Source organism: Crinia signifera, chromosome 6 (genome assembly GCF_055691185.1).
Source record: "Crinia signifera chromosome 6, ASM5569118v1, whole genome shotgun sequence".
Taxonomy (NCBI): domain Eukaryota; kingdom Metazoa; phylum Chordata; class Amphibia; order Anura; family Myobatrachidae; genus Crinia; species Crinia signifera.
This window is the reverse complement of record NC_139222.1, coordinates 273,741,783-273,755,686: the sequence shown is the minus strand read 5'-3', so window position 1 is coordinate 273,755,686 and position 13,904 is coordinate 273,741,783. Positions and strand designations below refer to the sequence as shown.

General features: G+C 48.0%; 1 protein-coding gene across 6 annotated transcripts in view; it reads right to left on the bottom strand.

The window, feature by feature from the left end:
- Positions 1-13,904, bottom strand: part of KCNIP2 (potassium voltage-gated channel interacting protein 2) — a 294,234-nt gene that overhangs the window by 31,337 nt on the left and 248,993 nt on the right. Inside the window, exon 3 of one of the 6 annotated variants that reach the window (XM_083149646.1) lies at positions 11,636-11,659. The exons of the other annotated variants lie outside the window; for them this stretch is intronic. Coding sequence (XP_083005772.1) covers positions 11,636-11,659 — 24 coding nt within the window. The remainder of the gene's footprint in view (positions 1-11,635; positions 11,660-13,904) is intronic. 6 annotated transcript variants of the gene reach the window in all.

Here is a 13,904-nt window from a genome sequence, read left to right as displayed (position 1 = left end):
AAAACAGGCTGCGTCGGTAAGGGGTTAATTATAACTCACTGCGTATTCAGAGTATGATACAAGTCACGGAAATAATCTTGCCTCCTTACCATAGGTGCCGATTTATGTTTTTGCTGGTGGGTGCTCAAGCCAAAAATATAGAGGAGTGGCTTCATGGGGAAGGGGTGTGGCCACAAAATAATACCAATTTATATAACGGAGCACAGTTGTCTTCAATATTCAAAATTACGGCAACATAGTTCCACATCCATAAATGCCCCCACAGTGCAGGTACATAAATGCCCCCACAGTGCAGCTACTCCGCGGACAGAATACACTCTCCCTGGTATACTGTTTCCCAGGTGGCGGGACTGGCAATGTGGGTGCTGCAGCCGCAAATTAGCAAGATATGGCGGCCCAGCGGCGGGACTCGGGCCCGTGGGTGCTCATCACTTTCCGTGGGTGCTCGGGCCCTTGAGCACCCACGGAATCGGCACCTATGCTCCTTACTGGGATCACTAGTGTAGGATAGGAATTTTGAGCTTTCTTTGAGATATATTCTAAAAACAGCCGAATTGTCAATAATATGTTCTGTATTCCAATTTGTATTATTTCAAGTTAAGTCCTAATGTACAGTTCCCCCTGGACTACACCACATGAAAAGATTTATTTTTACCAGAGCTGGAGTTAGACCTCATGGTGTCCTAGACAAGGCCGCTGAGAGGCGGGGGAGTGGGTACTGATTACCTGGGCCCTGGCTTGCTGGAAGGGCCTTGTGGGGGACCTGGTCCAACACCCCTCAGCCCCCCCCCCATACCACCTCCGTCCCTCCCGGGCAGCAGCAGCAGCACACACCTACAGCATGTGCTGTGATAGCAGGCTCAGCATGAGTGTCTCACTGACAGTGTGAGAGCTCATGCTGAGCCAGCTGTCAGCACAGCACATGTTGTAGGTGTGTGCTGCTGCTGCTGAGGGGGGTGGCAATAACACCCCCCAATCGACTCGAGTGTTTTATCACCCCCCTTAAACATTTTTGGGGTGTGGCCTAATCATGTTAGGTGGCCACGCCCCCTGTGATTAGGTCACTCCCTCAACATTTTAACGGGGCCCAGCATATCTCTTGGCTGCCCTGGCCCTAGGCAAGATACTGGTTTGGGGCCCTCCTGCCTCATACAATCCATTGGCTGCTGATTGCAGGCGGCAGCGATAGAGTATTATAACATGAACGAGAAAAAAGTAAGTATAATGTAGGTGCACTGAAAGTCAATTAATGATACATAAAATGTAACCTTTAACAATTTTCAATAAAATCGGTGAAATATTAAAATATAATAAAAAGAAATAAAGAGCAGAAATGAGATTTAAAACAAAAATGACCACAGCTCAACTCTGTCCTATATTTGCAGGGTTAAACTCTCCCTGTATGTCCTCACTAGTGTCCCATATGGATACTTTCTCTCTGATTATTTTCTCAGAGACAATTGTTACTTTTCTATTTTTGTTACAATAGAAAGGGTGATAGTATCTTTTGATTCACGATTACTATCACTTAGGCTGAATAGCCTTCCAATGGGTTTTATATAGCTTCAGTGTATCAAAGCTCAATGTGTTCCTTTGTGTTTTTTATTATAGCAGTGTTCATATTACTTTATCCATAAAAGATTATTGACAATCAAATATATGTTCTAATACATCCGTTTATTGGTAGTTTCACAGGATGTGTTATCTGATTGTCTCACTGGGATTGTGTGATTGCATGCATGAGTGACTTTTTATAAAGCAGTTCAATAGAGGGGCGTCTATTTCCACCTATGGATGTTGTGCTATCCGATAAATGGACAATGTGTATGGATACCAGCAATCATCCAATCTCTGTTAATCCCCAGTTCTTTTATTCAAATTTTATCACGCAATCAGTCCTAGGGTTATAATAAACAAATAGTATTCCGGCTTCACATAGACGTACTATTGCCGACTATTATCCCTGCCCTAACAGTACCGATATGTCACCGCCGCTAGTAAATTTCACTAGTTTCTGTCCATTAATACGGATCTGTGGCGGCTATTACTATCCGCTCTGATAGCTGTGTTGGCGGCTATGAGATGAGTCGCTCGTCCTCTCGGGGGATATAGCGTGCCTGCACCCCGGGCATCAGCCGCCTGTGAGTCAGTTTAGTACGAGTGACACTCGCGCCGTATCTCTACTGAATGCCTGCATGCCTTCTTACTGTCTGTATTTCAAACACATTTTGCTATTACACATGATTTAACATACACATTTAGAGAACATAAACAGAGGAGCTGTGATCATTGCTAGCCAACGACCGTTTCACCTAAGCTTCCTCAGGGCAGCTGGGCGACTATGCCCAGCGTGTATGGACAGCGATGATGTCAATCATCGCTGCGGGGAAAGCCGCTCAGTGCATACACACTGAGCGGCTTTCCCCGTGCTTGGCGCCGACGGAGGGGGAAGCAGCATTGCATAGCTCAGCGCTATGCAAAGCCGTCCTCAACACTTTCCCAGCAATGATGCGGGAGCGCGCAGCAGCGCTCACCGTTCATCGCTGGGGCATACACACTGGGCGGCTTTGAGCTGAAAGACGCTCAAACCTGCTGTTTTGAGCGGCTTTCAGCTCAAAGTCACCCAGTGTGTATGGGCCTTAAGTGATTGTAATCGTGAATCAAAAGATACTATCACCCTTTCTATTGTAACAAAAATAGAAAAGTAACAATTGTCTCTGAGAAAATAATCAGAGAGAAAGTATCCATATGGGACACTAGTGAGGACATACAGGGAGAATTTAACCCTGCAAATATAGGACAGAGTTGAGCTGTGGTCATTTTTGTTTTTAATCTCATTTCTGCTCTTTATTACTTTCTATTATATTTTAATATTTCACCGATTTTATTGAAAATTATTAAAGGTTAAATTTTATGTATCATTAATTGACTTTCAGTGCACCTACATTATACTTACTTTTTCTTGTTCATGTTATGTGTCTATATTCAAGTAGTAGGTAGCACCTCCAATGGTCAGATTGTGGGAACACTATTCCCGAAAAATACCGGTATTGGAGGAGACAAGAAAGTCTCATTACTAAAAGACTGGTTCGGGAATCATCTCCTTTTCTCTGCATCGATAGAGAACCTTGGCGATTGTACAGTTGACCGATAAATGCTATGTTGCATAAACATCAGCATTGTGTACCAATCTGAATCCGGCTCTAGGTCATTTGGAAGTAGCATAATACCTGGGTCACATTTATAGCAACCTGACTGCCCACATACAGCAGATGAAACCATTCTGCATACCTCCCATCTTTGAGGAGGGAGGAGAAGGGATGCTGGTGCATCCTATGCTCCCATGAGGTCACGCCCCCCCCCTCGGGTTCGCCGCTGTGGGGGCATGAGTAGATGCTGTTATATTATGACAGGGGGGACTTCCAACTGCCCCCCCCAACCCCGCTGCGGGACACTGCTGGCCCCAGACGGGACTCGGGAACATCCCCCAAAAAAATGGGACATTCCCGAGGAAAGCGGGACCGTTGGGAGGTATGATTCTGTGTGTCCAAACATTTTTATCCTATCAAAGGGACTTAGTGTGGGCGGGTCTATGTGATGTCATGATGTCACATGGTAGTCACACAATGCCCCTCTGGGAATGTTCTGAGTGGCCAGGATATCTTCCTGGGGCCCCTTGGGACCTGCTGGGCCCTAGGCAGGCGCCTAGGTTGCCTTGTGGAAAATCCTCTTGTGATTTTTTAAAGTAGGAACCCTATTGCTGATAATGGTATAGTTGGAAATGCAGATATTTGTGGGTATTTAATCCAATTTAATGTACAAAAGCTGCCACAATTTCTTAGTAGATGTAGAAAAATACAGCAAATTCAATTACTTCTGTACTCTTATATTCTATTTCCTTTTCTGACATTTACGTGAGATTATGGCAATAAGGTAGAAGGGGCAGCCCAGAAAAACACCATGCCGTAACATCTATGGTACCTCCATCAACCACCGACTATGAACCATCGATGGTTGTTCAACATCGACAATTCAAGTTCACAGCTGATATGTATCATAAACAAGGGTATCAATCTCTGGCCAGTTTGTATGTTCCGCCCCCTCTCTACGTGGATTTCCAGCAGATGCTCCGGTTCTCTTTAATGGTCTAAAAACATAATGGTGCTGTACGTTATTTGGCTGTTGACAAAACAGACTGCTTTGTTTTTGTGTTTTTGGGGGTCTATTTACTAAGCATTGGAGAGAAATAAAGTTGACAGTGATCAAGTCTCAGCCAATCAGCTCCTAACTGCCATGTTATAGGCTGATGCATGCGATCAGGGCAGGCGCTTCCACTAGGCAGGCGCTGGGGACCTGAGGGCAGAAGAAGACAGTAGCGGCCATTACATCTGCCACTGTTCTTAGTACTGCCGCCCGCCTGCCCGCTACCTGCCGACGCCTCCAGGACCATACAGCACCACCAGCAACACATCCGGAAGGGGAAGCTGTTTGTCTGTGTTGCTGCTCGCTGGGGTCACTCACCAGTCAGGAGGAGCACGGACTCTGGGTCCGCCCACTGACAGCAGCTGCGTGCTGCATTGAGTCGCAGAACTATTGGCAGCTCAGTTTATCGGGGAGGGACCAAGAAGATTATGCGGCCCGCCCCCTGCCTGTCAGCACACCATGCCGCTGCGCTGCCGTCTCAATGTTTTTTTTTTATCTTAAAGGGGCACCTGGGTAGCGTAGGTGCGCGGACCGGACAGGAATGGATGCCGCATGGGGGAGGTACGTAGCCAACCCCCTCCCTGGACACTGCAGGGCGGCCACGGGATTCCCTCAACCTGCACAGTGCATGTGTCTGCTCTGTGCTGCTCCCGGGCCATGCCTGTATGTCAGGAGTCAGGCTGCCCGGGGCTGCTGGAGGGAGCAGATGAAGAGAGGATCGGGTCCCAGTGGAAGCAGTTTGGAGAGATCAGGAGAGTGCATGAAGAATGAAGAGCTGCAGGAGTGTCCCCCAAAAGCAGCCTCCTTTGTGGGCCAGGTTAGTAGCTACTACACCCCACCTGAGGCCTAACATTATCACCCCCCCCCCCCCCCAACCATACATACCCCTCCCCCGCAGCCATACTTTCACCACCCCCACATTCTAACCCTAAGTATACATCCCCATGGCTTAATCTTAACTATAGATCCCCCCCTGTAGCCTAACCTTAATTTTATACCCCTCCCCGTAGCCCAACCTTAATTATACATCCCCCAGTAGCGTAACCCTAACTATGCATACCCCCATAGACTATCTATACCCCCACAGCCCAACCACTCACAACCCACCTGCAGCCTAACCCCACCCATCCCCCTCCCCAGAGCCCAAACCTAACCATACACCCCTCTGCAGCCTAAAATACTAAGCACATAGGCACACACCCCACAGCCTATAACCTTAACCATACACACACACACATACACACACACACCCCGCAGCATATAACACTAACCACACACACGGAGCCTATAACACTAAACATACACACACCCCACAGCCTATAACCCTAACCATACACATACCCTTGCAGCCAAACCCTAACCTTCTCCACCATAACCCTAACCCCCCTTCTAAGTGTGTGTGTGGGGGGGGGGGGGAGTAGGCAGACAGTTTGCCTAGGGCGCTGAGGAACCTTGCACCGGCCCTGCATGCGATGCGATTTTAAAATTGTATAAGCACCCTAATGGGTTTTTCCAATGTTAAATGGTCCCCCTATATGATTTTTAATTGTATAAGCACCCTAATTGGTGATTACAATGTTAAATGCACCCCCACGCCAACCCCACTATCAACGCCAACCCGAAGCGTGGCGAGCGCAGCGAGCCCGCGAGGGGCAGCGGTACGCGTCCTCCAACCTTTTCATACCCCCACTATCCACGTCGGTGTGGAGTTGATTTTATATAGTGTGGTGAGCGCAGTGAGCCACCGAGCCTGAAGCGTGGTGAGCGCAGCGAGCCCCGCGAGGGGACGCGTATTACATTACATGTATTCCGCGTGCGCTCGCCACACTATATATACCATATACAATGGTATACGATTTTAAAATTGTATAACATCGGGTGCCATCGCATACCATTGTAAGGCTTATGGTATACAATGCGATGGGCGCCGTGCTAGGTACCAAAATACTATAGACATCAACCATAAACCATTTATCAAACATTTATGTGCTCTACATATAAAGATCCACCTAACATCGATGGCTGAGTTCCAAATAGGAACAAGAGGTCCCCGCAATTGTACATCCCTCAGCACTGCCGTCCTTCTTCTCTGATTGGCCCACTGCTGTCACATGTCCAGCTTCTGCCGCCCATTAACAATGCTATCCTACCGTTGATGGTGAACATTCATTGGTTATCCCCAGGACAAATGTTCTCAGCAACAATGGTTATGTTTTAGGTTTTCCAGTGAATTGCTCTTGGTATCCGAATGATAGGTCGACGTGTTGATATGCAAAGGTTAACACTGACAAAATGTCAACATAAGTAAATTTATTTGGACCTTTTATCAATGTAGACCTATGTATGTCACCCTTTTGGTGTCGACCTAATGATTGTCTATGTAGACGCCTGTCGATCCTTGAATCCGGAACCATTGCTCTCAAATCTATTTTAGGAGACAATGACGCCATTGAAATTATTCCCTCACAAACGGAGAGAAAATAATGACATAGATATGGATCAGTTATAGATTCTGTGCTAATAGAAGAGATTGTAAAACAGCTTTTGCAGGCAAATGCCCACCTGCAGCAGCAGGGCCCATGCCACTCTACAGCAAGGGCATGCCAAGCAGGAGGAAACCAATCACCGACTGGCAGAAAGACAAACAGACTGTTACAGAAACTTACAAAACCACCAGAGATAATTAACAGACAACAAAATGGCCGCCCTGAAGCACATTCAAAGTTTGGACCCACAATGCCCTTAAATTGAGCCAAATGTACTTAGATTCCTGCCAGGGCACATAGGCAGGGGCGTAACTATAGCACCGCAGCCCCCGCCACCCTGGGGGGGCGCTGTGCATGTGGGGGCGCCGGGGGCTGCGGTGCTATAGTTAAACCCCCCTCAATCCCCCCCAGACTTACCTATCGCGCTGGTCCCGGCGGCTCCGTTGTTCTGCTGAGGACCACCACAAAATGGCCGCCCCCATATAGCACACAGTTCTCTGAAACTGTCTGCTGTATGGGGGCGGCCATTTTCTGGTGGTCCTCAGCAGAAGAACGGAGCCGCCGGGACCAGCGCGATAGGTAAGGCTGTGGGGGATTGAGGGGGGGGTTTGCATGGGCGGCGGGGTAGGGGTGCTCGGCGGGCCGGCGGGGTAGGGGTGCTCGGCGGGGCGGCGACGGGTGGAGGGGGGCGCCCCCCCTAACGGCGGGGGGTTCGCCCAAAACGTAGCTACGCCACTGCACATAGGTTTGAGCGGAAGCAGAAGTTTGTACTGGAAAAGAGAACCGGATTTACTACCAGATATATGTGGAGCAGCACAGATATTTCAGCAGGCAAACATCTTAATGATATAAAGCACAGGTTCTCAAAGTCGGTCCTCAGAACTCCACACAGTGCATGTTTTCCAGGTCTCCTCACAGAATCAAGTGAAATAATTTGCTCCACCTGTGGATCTTTTAAAATGTGTCAGTCAGTAATGAGTGCACCTGGAAAACGTGAACTGTGTGGGGTCCCTGAGGACCGAGTATGAGAACCACTGAAATGAAGGAACGGAGAGAGTGTATATTTCTCATCGACATTCCAAATTAGGTTTGAAGACCTTCTTACGATGCTGCCGGTTTACTGGGTAGAACACGCCTGCTGCCCAGTCATGTCAGGATTCTCCTGTCGCTGTGGTCTAGTGTGGCAAGTGTGTCGCATCTTGCCTGAAGTCAGCTAAAACAGATTGGGCCACTCACAGTGTCTCTATGCCGCACATGACTTTCACACCCAATCCTGTGGTAGAGATCTCTGTATAAAGTGCTCTCTGCCACCTATCCATTGCCAGTACAACAAATTTCCTAGGTCTCCCGGTCCCCTATGACAGAAGCATTTCCGGTTTCTTGAGCTCAAGCATCTGTACCCATTCTCTACAGTCCATTCTCTGTTACAGTGTTCCTGTTCTAGTGGGTTAAGTTTGCCAGACACGCTTACCACTCTGCAGCAAAGAGCTACCATCTGGACAGTGGCGTAACTACATTTAAAGCCACCCCCCCCCCCACCGGGAATTTGGGCACCCCCCCCCCCCATAAGTTAACACTCCCCCCCACCCCAGAAAAGTTATCACCCTCCTTACCCCGTTGCCACCGGACATGCAGATCTGTCGGGTCCCCGGCTATCCTGGCTCCTAATAAAAAGTGACACTCGGAAAATGGCTGCCACCATAATGCAGACAGTTTTTGAGAATGCTAGAGGGACGCGGCGGCCTCCTCTAGCAACCTTAAAAACTGTCTGCTGTATGGGGGCAGCCATTTTCCGAGTGTCACTTATTAGCAGCTGTAGCCGGGAGAGCCGGGGACCCGACATCTGCGTGTCGGGGTTAGAGGCGGCGGCGGCAACGGGGTAAGTTTGGTGTTAACTTTTCAGGGGGAGGGGGGGGGGGCAGGAGCGCCGGCGGTAACTATAGTCCACAGACCCCCCGGTGCCCCCACCTTCCTAGTGCCTCCCCGCCACCGCGGGGGCTGCGGGACTATGGCTACTTCACTGCATCTGGAGCTCTCATCTCCCATATTGATTATTGATATTGATTATTGCAATATATAGGCTCTCACCACTACAGTCCATCATAAAAGCAGCTGCGAGGCTGATCTTCCTCACCAGACGTTCATCGTTTGCAAAACGGCTCTGTCAGTACCTCCATTGGTTTCATCATGTATTTTACCGTATTCAATATAAAATACCTTTACTTACACACAAAGCCATAAACCAAACTACACCAACATACATCTCTTCTCTTATCTCAAAATATCTTCCAACCCGACTTCTTCGCTCCTCACAAGATCTGCGTCTCTCATCCGCACTCATTACTCGCTCCCATTAATGATTGCAGGACTTTCTTCGGGCTGCACCCTATCTGTGGAATCCTCTCCCATGCACAATAAGACTCTCCACTAGTCTCCAAACCTTAACGCTCTCTGCACATGTTACATCTGCCTCACCAGCAGCGCAGCATGGTTTTGTCCATCTGCAAAAATTGCAGCCTTGCTAATAGGTCTGAATTACCCCCTTGTTCTCCGATAAAAGTTTGTGCCGCAAAGAGCTTGAGTGATAACTTACGCTATAACTGTGGTTTCGGCTTCGCTGCATATACTGCGCATGCCCGCCTGTGGTCCTGTGTGTGCAGCAATGAGGGTAGATTGAGAGGACGGAGCTTTTTAAATCCGACATCTTGGCAGACCCCATAGAAACCTATGGAGCTGGTTTTGTGGTTGGAGATGGAGGAACTGCAGTGGCTATTAGAGCCATCTGCTTAGGTCCAGGTACCCACCAGTTCCCGGCCATTCTAAAGTTTCTTTGGCCCCTATGATGTCACATTTCAATGTTCTAGAACTCACCCTATCCAGCCCATTGACACTACTACCAGTGGTGTAACTACGGATTTTGCTCTCCCCCCCCCCCCCCCCCCGCCTGTCACCCCCCCACCGCACGCACGCCGCCAAGTTAAGCTAAAAAAAAAAACGCCCACCACCAAGTAAAACAAATTCCCCCCATCCCCAACCCTGCCTTACCCCTCCGTGCGCGCGTCCCCCGGTCAGGTCTGCGGTCCCGGCCAGCGATGCTCATATTCCTCTCCTACTGGCTCCTATTGAAAACTGACCTTCAAAAATGGCTTCCTCCATACAGCAGACCATTTTTAAGGATGCTAGAGGAGGCCGCCGCCTCCTCTAGCATCCTCAAAACGTGTCTGCTGTATGGGGGCAGCCATTTTTTTAAGGTCAGTTTCAATAGCAGGAGCCAGGAGGAGAGCCGGGACCGCAGATAAGTAAATCTGCGGTCACAGCCAGAGAGGCGGAAGGTCCCGGCAGCGGTGTAACATAGACCCGCAGACCCCCGGCGCCCATATTTTCTCAGCGTCTCCTCGCAACCGCAGGGTCTGCGGCGCTATAGTTACGCCACTGACTACTACTACTATCAAACTCTACTATACCATGCTGTTAAAACCTTAGAAAGAGTCCATTGTAGTAGTGATCATATCCAGAGTGAGCGAGGTTCATGTGATACCTTATGTAGAAATTACTAATATTGAATGATGTGCCTGATTTCAACCAAGCAAATACTTCCTGTGTGGAACATTGTAACCCTTTTCATCCCCTTAGAAGTCAAATTTAAAAAAAAATCCCCAGTTGTAACTAACTGTCACAGTTTCCAGACTGCCCAGTAGGTCACATGTTCCAGGTCACCCAGCAGGTGCACTGGGAGAGTTCACCAACTGTCACATTTTCCAGAGCACAATGATGAGGCATTATTGTTGATAGAAAAATGTTTTGGCACATAACTCTGAAGCTATGTAACCAATTAAAACACCAATATAATTCTGCAAAGGCATCAGAAAGTAGATATAAGTCACTCAAAAAAGCTGTTAATAAAACCAGTGGTTCTAAAACTCAGTCTTCATTACCCCACACAGGTCAAGTTTTTCAGGTCACCAACAGTCACATTTGAAAAATCCAAATGACCTTCATACCATGAACTGTGTGGGGTCCTGAAGACCAAGTTTGAGAACCTGTGCAATAATCTATTCTGCTGTCCCACTAGTTTCCTCCGGTAGAAATAAATGACCCATTGTGGACTTTGGTTGAGAACCACTGGACTCAACTGAAGATAAAAAATGTCCTTCAGTGGTCAGGTCATGACCTTATTCCCATCTCAAATCTGTCAAGATCCCCTCCCCATTGAACCTGACATAATGAGTAATGATCACATTTCACTCCATTTTTAAAAGAGGCTTATTCAGAAAGACCAATGACAGTAACAGGTTCCCAATGTGGTGGAGTTTAGAACCAAGGGAATGGATACTAGGTGTATGGAAGCTGTATCCTTCTTCACAAGTGTCTTTGGTTTGACTATTAAGATATAGTTTTATGGCACCAATAAAACGAAACTACATTTCCCCATTCTGCCGATTCACCGATTGGCGGTCTCCTATGATTGATGATTTGTCGGGAGATCTGCAAAATCCCACATGATAACGATCCCCTGCTCCTTAATTTTTATAATTTTTGGGTTAGGATCAGCGGATCGAGTATTTTCAACATGGTTTTGACGATGACCCGACTCAGGCATTGGTAAAACAGGTAATTGTCCCGTTGTATAGGTTTCTTTAGAAATGTTTTCCGTTTATGTGAATTGTAAGGAGTTATTAGAGAGGGTAAAACCTGGAATATTGAACTGAGTTGAAAGATAAGCAGAGTTTAGTGACCATGGTTTGAACACATGCATGAAGATTACATATGATTGCTTAATGCTAGTTCAGTTGACCTTTAAAGGGTAATAGCTTAACCAACCATATGATAATTGTATAGAGAGATAGATAGATGGATGCTTATTGTTGGATAAGAAGTTGGTAGAAACGTTTATGAGTTCACCGCTCATTCCTCATTCTATGATGACGTCATGCTGATTGAATTACCTGTCAGACTCTGCTTTGCTGTGCCTTGGAAGAAATAAAAGCTTTATAAAAGATCTTATTCAACTTTGAATACAGTTCCAGCTTCCTACGACTATAAACCAGTTCAGATACTGGGCCTGATTCTGAGCCACACGTAAAGCCGCAAATCAGTGGCAACACCTTTCTCTATACTGTGCCCAGGGGCGTAACTACCATAGGAGCAGGGAGTGCAGCTGATATGGGGACCAGAGCTGAGAGGGGCCACCTTCCCTGTCACAGTTACATGTGTTATATACAGGAGCGTAACTACCATAGGTGCAGGGAGTGCAGCTGATATGGGCCCAGAGCTGAGAGGGGTCACCTTCCCTGTCACAGTTACATGTGTTATATACAGGGGTGTAGCTACCATAGGTGCAGGGAGCGCAGCTGCTGTGGGCCCAGAGCTGAGAGGGGCCCACCTTCCCTGTCACAGTTACATGTGTTATATACAGGGTGTAGCTACCACAGGTGCAGGGGGTGCAGCTGCTATGGGCCCAGAGCTGAGAGGGGCCACCTTCCCTGTCACAGTTACATGTGTTATATACAGGGGTGTAGCTACCATAGGTGCAGGGGGTGCAGCTGCTATGGGGCCCAGAGCTGAGAGGGGCCACCTTCCCTGTCACAGTTACATGTGTTATATACAGGGTGTAGCTACCATAGGTGCAGGGGGTGCAGCTGCTATGGGGCCCAGAGCTGAGAGGGGCCACCTTCCCTGTCACAGTTACATGTGTTATATACAGGGGTGTAGCTACTGTAGGTGCAGGGGGTGCAGCTGCTATAGGGCCCAGAGCTGAGAGGGGCCACCTTCGCTGTCACAGTTACATGTGTTATATACAGGGGCGTAACTACCATAGGTGCAGGGAGTGCAGCTGATATGGGCCCAGAGCTGAGAGGGGCCACCTTCCCTGTCACAGTTACATGTGTTATATACAGGGTGTAGCTACCATAGGTGCAGCTGCTATGGGGCCCAGAGCTGAGAGGGGTCACCTTCCCTGTCACAGTTACATGTGTTATATACAAGGGTGTAGCTACCATAGGTGCAGGGAGTGCAGCTGCTATGGGTCCCAGAGCTGAGAGTGGCCACCTTCCCTGTCACAGCTACATGTGTTATATACAGGGTGTAGCTACCATAGGTGCAGGGAGTACAGCTGCTATGGGGCCCAGAGCTGAGAGGGGCCACCTTCCCTGTCACAGTTACATGTGTTATATACAGGGGTGTAGCTACCATAGGAGCAGGGAGTGCAGCTGCTATGGGGCCCAGAGCTAAGAGAGGCCACCTTCCCTGTCACAGTTACATGTGTTATATACAGTTTTCATTAGGGACTCTTATGTCAGGTTTCTTTCAAAATATTGCTATGGGGCCTACAAATATCTAGCTATGCCACAGACTGTGCTATCACACTGCCCCCCAGCCTTATGTTTATGATGGTAAGCCGCCATGTCTGCATTGGCACCAGGTCCACTACTGGTGCAGGAGATGTGACTGAAACTAGCTGGACCGCTGGATACGTTCACCAATAGCAAGAAACTTTGCTATCAGGTCTGCAAAATATGCCTGAGGGGCAGGAACGAGTTAAGGCATGATAAGTCACGAGGTGTTGGTGCAGAAGGTGTGAACCAAAGTGCCGGCTCTTCTGCATTGACTGGAGCTGGGTGCTGCAGTGTCAGTTTTTCCTGCAGCATCTGGCTCCCGTCACATAGGAAGAGCCGGCATTATAAATAGCCCAGTCTCCGTTGCGGGTTTGACTTTGACTCATGCAACTTAGACGCATATATAAGGAAACTTGCCGTGGCAAGGCAAATGGGGCTGTGATGCAATTTGAGGAAAGGTGTATGTGCACACATCTGTAGATGCAGACAATGAACTAAACTGCGTATTCTGTCTACAATTTTCTAAAAATGTCAAGATCCATCCACACTCGGATTTGCGTGCGACTCTGAATGAGGCCCAGTGTATCTGGTCATGCAATGCCTTGCTGACTTATAATATCTTAAAATAAATATATTATACCGTAGCGTGCACATTATCTAGAGTTCGGGATTTCCATGCACAGGCTGTGAATTTGCAGCCCACACGAGTGAAGCTGATTTGGGCCCCAGTGTCCAAAGAGGTGCAGAATGCTGAGGCCTTATATTAATCCAATACTCCTCATAAGATTAAACGGGAGAAGAAGTGAAGAATCCTTGTTTCTACCGCAATAGTTCCCTGTAAACTCATCAATCTCTAAACCCTAATATCAATATATTGTGT